At 43.4% G+C, this 9795-nt stretch overlaps 1 protein-coding gene across 1 annotated transcript in view; it reads left to right on the top strand.

Annotated features, from left to right (window-relative positions):
- Positions 1-9795, top strand: part of EGFLAM (EGF like, fibronectin type III and laminin G domains) — a 107115-nt gene that overhangs the window by 24642 nt on the left and 72678 nt on the right. The window contains exon 7 of the mRNA XM_019518271.1: positions 3638-3804. Coding sequence (XP_019373816.1) covers positions 3638-3804 — 167 coding nt within the window. The remainder of the gene's footprint in view (positions 1-3637; positions 3805-9795) is intronic.

Here is a 9795-nt window from a genome sequence, read left to right as displayed (position 1 = left end):
GTATTTAAGGTGATTGTTGGTTCTGTGCAGATACGTATACTGGTTTGTGGGTTTCTTGTATAACGTAGTCTGTATTTTACCATTCTGGATACTGAGCATTGTGTCTAAAAAGATGTTGGTGCTAGAGTATTCAAGAGATAGTCAGATGGAGGGATGATAATTGTTGAATTTCTGATGGAACTCAATCAGAGAGTGCAGGTTTTCAGTCCAAATGATGATGTCATCGATGCATCTTAAGTATAGTAAGGGTTTGATGGTGCAGTCCTTGAGGAAGTCTTCTTCCAGGTGGCTTATAAAAAGGTTGGCATATTGTGGGGCCATTTTGGTGCCCATAGCTGTGCCCATGGTCTGGAGGAAGTGTTGGTTATTAAAAGTGAAATTGTGTGTGAGGATGAAGTATATAAGGTCAGTAATATCTTTGGGTCTGTATTCTGAGTTGTAATCTTGCTCTTGTAGATATGTAAGGCAGGCTTGGATGCCATCCTGGCGTGGGATATTGGTACATAGGCTGGTAATGTCCATGGTGGCTAGACGGGTGTTGCTGGGAAGGTGGTTTATGTTTTTAAGTTTCCGAAGAAGGTCTGTAGTGTCTTGGAGAAAACTTGTCACCCAGAGAGCAAGTGGTTTTGGATAATGCTGTTAAGGCATTATGGGGCCCTGGTTGGGGTCCTTAGGCAATATCACAGAGATAAATAATGATTATAGTAAGATTAATATCCCATGGAGAATTGTTTCACATGCAGAGTGTTTTTTCCAAGACAAATAAAAATTACTGTATTTTTATTGGATGTATTATACATGGGAACATTACAGGTCAGACTTTGCAGATCTGATCTTTGTTACTTGGACTGAGTAAAACTTAGCATAGAGGAACAACCAAAAATTTATAATATTTGGATTATTAGCAGATGTTTAATTCTGGTAATTTGTTCCCTGCTCATTTTAAAAGAAAGTTCCACTGCTTATGAAATAGGAATTTTCCCCTAACAGAAAACTTTCTTTTTTCTAAGTTCAGTCAAACTTTAAAATTTACTGTAACACAGGAACCCCGAAATTCTGAGCACGCACCGGGCAAAATTCTTCTCTTAGTTGTACCAATCCAGTCCTGCTGATTTGGCCAACATAGTTTATTTTTTAAAAGATCTGGCTCTCTTCGTTCTCTGGCAAAATTCTGTCTTCTGTTGCATGCGCCGTCTCCTTTCAGTTCACTGGACAGGCACAGCTGTAACTTAAAATCAAAAGAGCCATGGAAGTCCTCTGCCTTTCTCCTCCTCCTAAGGTATATTGTGGTGAGCTGCCTGACTAAGGACAAACTCAAACACAGTGGTGTCACAAAGAAGGGTTCATTCCAGTGTTTCAGGGGGAAGATAATATGCTTCTGTGACATGTTTGTCTCAAAAGTCATGATTACTCAGTGAGTCCTATTGTGTAAAAGTTGACATAAATTGAACTTTTAGGCAAGGGGGCTAATTAGGACAAGAACTGCAAAGAATGAAAAAATAGTGAAATTGATTCACTCTGGATCTATTAATATCTCAATTTATGGTAAAAGTTTGTGTCCATCTGTTTGCCTTTTTGTCCTGCTGAACTGATTTGCTAATATGTAGGACAGTCTGGAAAGGAGGTCAAATGATAAATTACTATATTTTTTACATAAATATTTAGTGATTTTTGAGCACACTTCCTTTGTTGTTCATTGCTCTGGAAGGGAGCCTTGCAAAAGGGAATTAGGAAAAGTCAGCAGCCTGTCCTAGGATTTTTGGAGACTGAGCATATCTCCTCAATTTGGTCTCAGCAAGCAATGACTCCACAGGGTTCCTCAGTCAGATGTGTGTATTCTCATTCTCGGTGCATATGTTGTGGTATCCATTGCACAGCATCCCCAAGGTCATTTTTAAGGGGCAGGAATTAGTTATGTTATAATAAGCACAGGGGAGTGGAGAATTCTTGTAGCTCCTTGTTTAACAGCAAAGGTAAGCACAGCCTTTAACTTCGAAAAAAATAGTGTGTTTTCATTTTGGCCCAGGCCTCCTGGAAAGTCAAGTGGAAAAATGTTGTTTAGAAGGCTTCTCCGTCTTCTTGCTGAAGGAAGAAGAGTGTGGGGCAAAGCCAAATAAATTCCCTCTTTCTAACATGATAGAGTGGCAAAGGAAACTGTTTTGCCTGAGTCATCACATCTTTCACATGTATGTGATTTATTTATTTATTTAAGTTGATTTCTGCCTTCTGCAACTAGGGAGACAAATATTTACATTGCTAGTTCTTGGGGTGTTCCCTAATCAGAAGTCAAGCAGTAAGTGTGAACTGCTGTTTTATCAGTGCATCTACCCTGCTGGCACAAGGAAATAAACCCTGGGTGAATCAATACATCTTGTATTGTCTGATAAAAGAAAACATGTGTAAACTGTGGCTGTTTTCACCAGCTACAAATAAATAAGAAATACAAACCACCTGCCTTGTGGTATAATTTTTATTAGAAGATATTTGGAAATATTTCTAGCCAGTCCTATGTAAACTATAGTCAAGCAAGGGAATACTTGGAGGTTATTTCCTGCAATAAATATCACAAGGACATCTTAGAAAAGGACACCAGAATATTTTTACCTTAAAGGTCATTTCTGCTTCCATTTTATTTTCTGAGACTTCATTTTGGATATTTTTGGTAAGCTGGCCTCATGTACATTTCTGATGTTTACATTTGTTTACTTTCATTTACTTTTTTATTTTAGTGTAACAAAATAGGTCTCCTAAAGTGAGGTACTGTACAGGCAGACACAATACATGAGTCAAAAATCCCACTGCATGTAAAAGGAAATTTATCTCGTTTCCCTTGAGCATTGTGGGGACTAAGTTCTCATGTGAATGATCACAACTGGACTGCTAGTTCAATCAAGGCAAGCAATAATTGGTGTTCTGCATCCAGTTTAAGTCAAGTTTTAACCATGTATCTGCTACAAACAGGGGTGGGAATTGTGTTACTAGCTCCATACATAAGGCTGGTTTTCCTCTCAGATTCGAGAGTCGTGCTGCTGTAAAGAAGAGGAGAATTTGGCTCTGAGTTTTCAAATGTGGTTGTGTAAACGGATACTTAATCATTTGGTAGTTCAACCATTATCATGTTAGATTCTGATCTGGGTTATACTAATGTAAATCTGAAATAATTTTGTTGACTTTGGTGCACAACATTGTATTGAATAAAATCAGAATTTCCCTCGCATAGCAAAGTGTCACTTGCACTTTGATTGAATTTGGTTATCCTATGAAGACACCCCTGCTTATAAACGGTGATCACCAAATCTACTAAAAAAAGTATAAGAAAAAATGCTTAGCTTACATGAGCTGACAAGCTGGCCCCTAAATTATAATTATGAACAAAATTAATCTATTAATCTACACTTACATTTCCAATCCTGGCACCCTTCCCCATGTTCAGCAGTGTTACTCTTGTCATTCAATGGCTCTCAGTTAAGTAAGATCTGCCCAATCTGGCCTCATGAATAACCTAAGAATATAATAGAGGATTTCAGTTTTGAATTTTCAGGTTTGTAATCATGATCTATATTTCCCTTGAAAGTTTCAAGGTGATTAATTTGTATCATTAACTTTATTTATTATCTTGGGTTTTTTAATCCTAAAGGTCTGACCTTGACAGCAATTGGACAGTAATAAAAGAGCAGATCCAGATGGAATCCATGGTTCTAAAGGGACTTCTTCCAAATACCAAGTATCAATTTGCAGTGAGAGCCACAAATTCCTTTGGATCCAGCTTACCCAGCACTCCAAGCGACATTATCAGGACACTCAGTGAGTAGAACTCTTTTTTTAAATGAATATTGTAGTTTCTGGGTAACATGGAAAGGATCAGAGGCATAAGGACCCCAAGCTTAAATACCTAGAATCTGACATTAAAAGTCTGCAGAATTCTGTAAAAGTTGAGCCACTAGTGAGATTCTGAGAGTCTCCAGGCAAAAGCTGTTTCATGCTGTTTTTACTTTGAAGGTCATTGCCAGATATTTTTAGGTCACTATTTACTGATTTTTTTTGTGTGTCAACTTCATATAAAATTGATAAGTCCATATCATGGGCACAGGAGGGGGGGAACTCTATTGTTCACCTTTTTTGCAGTTTTTAAAAATTGAATTGTATATATTATATGCATGATTAAAACAACAGAAAAAGACCAAAGCAGATTTATACTGCCATTTGAGGACTGAGACTCTTGAACTTGTTAAGCACAGATCATGAGAATAAAGATGGGAACAAATAAGCGGTAGTAGCTGCAGGAACAGGGCAAGGGTAGTGTGGCCCCCCAACCCAACTTTGGTTGTGTTGTGCGTACACAGTGAGCTCTGAACTCCCAGCTCAGTCAGAGCAGGCTCCTGTTGGAGCTCTGCATGAGAGGTGAGCTCTGACCTCACCAGTTGATGGGATGGGTTTGGCCAGAGCTCTGCTTTCTCATGGCTCTGGAGCCCAGGGGTGAACACTGCTGCTGTTCACCCTTCTCTTCCATCCTCCTCCCTGCTAAATGCAGGGGGAGGGGACAAGGAGCAGCATCAGCACTCGCCCTCTATGCTCTAGAACTGAAAGTAAGTGCTCTAAGCAGACCCTGAGAGCTCATGTATGACATAGCCAAGATGGGTGGTGTGACCATGCTGTTGCACCTTCTCCTGTATCTGCCCTTGCAAGCAAGCATCTCTTTTCGTGCAGTAACTACCTATCAAAGGTTGCAATCAGTAGTCAGAATTTCATTCAAACACATTTGAGTAATTACTACAAGTTGTCATAGAATGTTCTTGATTTACTTGTTATGAATCACAGCTTCCCAGCTGCCGTGAACCCACCTTCAAGTGTTTGCAGCCTACATGGTCATCAGGGAGCACTAGGAATTACTTGCGATGGAATAAAGACCTTTAACCAACTTGCAGCTAGTCTTGTTGAGGTACCAGTGTGGCCATCTTATTGTCTTGAGACATTTCATTGATATATCTGGAAGCTATATCTGGGGTTGCTGTCCTCCACTAGACTCTCTCTAACTTGTCCACATCCTTGGGATGGGGTTCATTGATATATCTGGGGGTTTTTTTAGTGAAGCTTAGGGGAAAGAAAGAGGGAATTTATTTAGGAAGAACCAAGAGCTGCAAAACCTAGATATATTGGAGGATTGGGCCAGAAGAAATCTCATGAGGTTCACTAAGAACAAGAGCAAAGTCCTTGACTTAGGATGGAAGAATCCCATGCACTACTACAGCCTGGGGACTGACTAGCTGAGCAGTAGCTCTGCAGAAAAGGACCTGGGGGTTACAGTGGACAAAAAGACGTATATGAGCCAGCAGTGTGGCCTTGTTGCAAAGAAGGCTAATGGTGTACTGGGCTGCATTGGTAGGATCATTGGCAGCAGATCAAGGGAAGTAATTATTCTCCTTTTATTCTGCACTGGTGAGGCCACATCTGGAGTACTGTGTCCAGTTTTGCTCCTCCCCCACCCCCCCCGCAACTATGGAAAGGATGTGGACAAGTTAGAGAGAGTCTAGTGGAGGACAGCAAAAATGGTGAAGGGGCTGAGGCACATGACTTCTGAGGCGAGGCTGAGGGAACTGGGCTTGTTTAGTCTGAAGAACAGAAGACTGAGGGGGGATTTGGTAGTAGCATCAGCTACTTGAAAGAGGTGGGGGGGCAGGGGTTGAAAGAGGATGGAGCTAGATTGTTCTCAGTGGTGACAGATAACAAAACAAAGAACAATGATCTCAAGTTGCAGCAAGGAAGGTTTAATTTGGATATTAGGAAAAACTTTGAAGCACTGGAACAGGTTACCTAGAGAAGTGGTGGAATCTCTACCCTTGGAGGTTTTTAAGCCTGGCTTGACAAAGCTCTGGCTGGAATGATCTAGTTGGGGCTGGTCCTGCTTTGAGCAGGGGGTTGGACTAGATGACCTCCTGAGGTCCTTTCCAACCCTAACTTTCTGTGGTTCTATGATTTTTTGAAAAGAAGCCAGGCTGACTTGCTAGATGGTAACAGGAAAAGTGCAGAAGAGGAGAAAGGTGCAAGCAACCTGCTCCCTTCACCTCCTAACCCTGCAAGGGCCAGGAACAGTTGTGGTCCCTGTGTTCATGAACAGTTACTGTTCAGCTCCTTTTGCCCTTGTAGGTATCTCTTGTCCCTCAGGAACTGTAGCATTTTCTTCTCCTATAGAAGTGTATGAAACAAGGAATGGCACATCCTGCAAAATACCTTAAGCGTAGCCCTGCATTGCCTGCTACGTGGCATCTCTCAAGCCCAGTCCGTAGGTCTTTCTGATAGCCAGTCTAACCAACCCAGTGTAGTTTCACCACATGGACTTTTGAGATTTACGAACAAACCAAAAAAGGTCCCACTGTCTTGCAGTGATGTATGGAGGCAGATAAGAGCCAAAACTTGGGCTACAGAAGCCATATCTCAAATAAAGCAAGCTGAAGTTCTGAAAGATTGCATGAATCAGTTTGGCCAGCTTGTTGGAAAACAGACTGCTGTTTTGTCACCTTTTGGTCTTAGCTCTGAGAGCACTTACAATGGACACAATCTGTGACACAAATGTCCAAAATGTACTTGGCTTCAGTACATTCAATTCTTGCACTAATGAACTTTTAAAAATAGCTCTTAAAGATAGGAATCTCGCTCTCTCATCTTGCATGTCTGTGACACCAGTCTGTGAACAAATGATATTAAAGAGTGAGTTTTGACTTGTCTTTGAGTGACAAATAGCAGCATAAGTTACACATATATACTATGCGTATATATTTATATACATATAAAATATGTAACATATATGTGTGTGTGTGTGTGTGTGAAACTTTATATATGATGTGTAACTTATGCTGCTATTTGTCACTCAAAGACAAGTCAGATCCAAAGGCAAAACTCACTCTTTAATATAATTTGTTTATATATATATATATATATATATATATGACACACACAGTTGCATGTATATGTGTGTGTGTGTGTGTGTGTGTGTGTGTGTGTGACTGTTATGCTGCTATAGGTATATAAAGCCTTTTAGCTTTCTATCCTTTCTTGTGAGTCCATTCATTGTATGTTCTCAGCTGTCACATTTAAGTGTTGGTCCTACTTTTCACTCCTTATTCCAATGGACATGTTTTGTTTTTTTGTTTGATTAATTGGATTCCCTGAATAGGGTGTATAGAGTTTTTTTACTGAAGCTGCTGGGCTTAAAATTGAACTCCTGAACCAAATGTTTACAGAAACCTCTAAGGTACAGCGTTCTCAATGGGATGCTTAGCCTTGAGATCTTGAAGGGTCAGTTTCCTCTTGTGTGTTCCTCCATTTCCTGTTTATCTTTAACATGAATGTCTGAATTCTTTTGTGGAAAAAAAATGATAGAGAATTTAGGTCTGCTAATGTGGATAGCATTGGCTTTGTACTGGGCCTATTAATACAGTACCCTAGGAGAAACTCCTTGCCTCTACAAAGTCTGAAAACTGGAAATTACCTGTTGTTCTCAGTAGGGATGGGAGAAAATGTAATGCATAATGAATCCTGTTCATCCCTGGAGTACCTACATTGACTTCTGTGGAGTTGTTACCCTAGGAGTTCTTATGTTAAAGATTAATTTGTCCCTGTGTGTTTGGACAGATCTGCCAAAGCTGACATTTTAAACTGGCGGTACACTGCTCTGAGTGGCATCTTAGAGAAGTAGGGCTGGAGGGGAGCTCCATAGCACATCTAGTGAAATCCCTTGCCTGAGGCAGGATCATGCTTATCCAAACCATCCCATACAAATACATTGTCTAACTTCTTAGCAAAACTACATGGTCACCCTGGTACAGCACAAGATATAACACCCTAGCCTGTCACAGGCAAAGCAGGGGACCACAGCAGCCACCTTGATGATAGTGTAGAGGTTGTTAATATACACTCCAGGGATTCCCAGGAAGAGGGCCACGCCTGCTGCTACAGAGGAAGGCAAAAACCCCGACATCCATAACCAATCTGACCACGGGGTAAACTTCCTTCCTGACCCACATGTGGTAATTGGTCAGACCCTGAGTGGAAGGGCAAGACCCTCTAGGTAGGAACCGTTTGGGTTTAAGTCCCAGCAGAAGCATTGGCACATCCCAGTCAAAATCCCCAACTTTGGCTTCAGTCAACATCCGATGTCTCTGAGGATGGCTTAAAGAAAACCCCAGACACATAGCAGGGCAAAGAGAGGGGAAGTGGGAAATTCCCTCTGAGCCCCATGTCGCAGTCAGCAAAAGCCAAGAAGCATGGGAAATATCCATAGTAGAAGACGGACATAGCTACATTTAGATCCTCCCTGACCAATGGCTGTCCAACCTTTTCTTGAGCACCTCCAGTGATGGAGACCCCAATGTTTCCCTGGGCAGTCTGTTCCCATGCCTCACTGTTCTAGCCTCTCATCCTCCCCACTGCCACAGGTAGTACAAATCACATGGCTATTCACCCTTTGAGAGGGGTGAGCAGCACTTAGGGGATCTTTTAAGGGATAGTATGTTTTGTGTGCTCTGGAAAAAGCCCCTCTGGCTTTCCCTTACCCCCTGCTCTCATCTTCAGCCACTGTGGCCATATCCCCTTTTTTTGGGTAACACTAGACATGTTGGGGGATGCTTTTTGCAAACTTCGCATATCCTAGAGAGTGAGGTTGTTGGTCACCTTGCACCACTGCAGTTGATCTCTAGGGTAACCTTCAACGTAGGTTTAAAAAGGTGCTAACAAAGCTAATATGCATGGTAGTCTACTTCAGGTGTGGGTAAAATACAGCCCATGGGCCATATCCGACCTGTGATGGGTCTATGTCCGGCTCACAGCGGGTCCCTTAGTCCCACCTGGCCCAGGCACAATCTAGCTGTGGCACATCCAGCTACCCTGTGGGCACGCAGTAGGATTGGGGCAGCTCCACAGCTCGACTACCTTTCTAGGCAGCCCAGGTGGTGGTGGCTCCTTCCAGCTCCCGCCGCCACGGGCTCCAGTCCCACGGTACAGCGGGGACCTGCGCTTCATAGCCCTAACCCTGCATGCCGCACTCCTGCTCCAGACTGGCCTGCCTAGGCTCAGCAGCAGCAGCCCAGGACAGAAGCTGTTACTCATCATGGGGGAAAAAGCAGCCCCCTACCCCTCACCACCACCAGGCCATTCCTGCTGCAGCCACCTAGAGCCTGCACTGTGCTGGGCTGCCCTGCATCTGCTCTGTGCTGCCACTGCTGCTCTGCTGGGCAGCCTGACACGGCAGCCTGACACAGCAGCCTGGCGTGGCATGGGTTCTGGGTGGCTGCAGCAGGAATGGCCCAGTGGTGGCAAGGGGGAGGGGTCGCTTTTTCCTCCATGCTGAGCAACGGCTTCTGCCCCATGCCACCGCTATGTGATCAGGGGGTGGCAGGATGCGCAACAAGCAGGCAGTGCAGAGCAGATGCAGGGCAGGCTGAATTGAGGCTGTGCACAGGTTCCCACTGATCTGCTCTGGCAGGGGTGAATCTGGAGTAGGTGCAGAGTGGGCTGGGGCTGCACATTATTGGCAGTGGCAGGGAAACGCTTCAGGGTGCGCAAGCTCCAAACTGTTGGGGGGCCAGGGGCGGGTGCTGACCAGCTCAGGGGGGTGCACACAGGGGTTTCTTTACACACCCCATCATACCCACAAACCCTCCTCTACAAACCCCACAACCTCCCCCTCCCTCACACAATCACACACCCCACAAATACCGCACCCACTGACACTCTCCCCCACACAAACTCCACATACACCCTCCCACATCCCCCCACATGTCTCTGAGGGGTGCCCCACTC

The sequence above is a fragment of the Gavialis gangeticus genome, unplaced genomic scaffold, assembly GCF_001723915.1.
Source record: "Gavialis gangeticus isolate Ggan-Ray unplaced genomic scaffold, GavGan_comp1, whole genome shotgun sequence".
Lineage (NCBI taxonomy): Eukaryota > Metazoa > Chordata > Crocodylia > Gavialidae > Gavialis > Gavialis gangeticus.
Note: the sequence above shows the minus strand (reverse complement) of the source record. Positions and strands in the feature narration are given on the sequence as shown.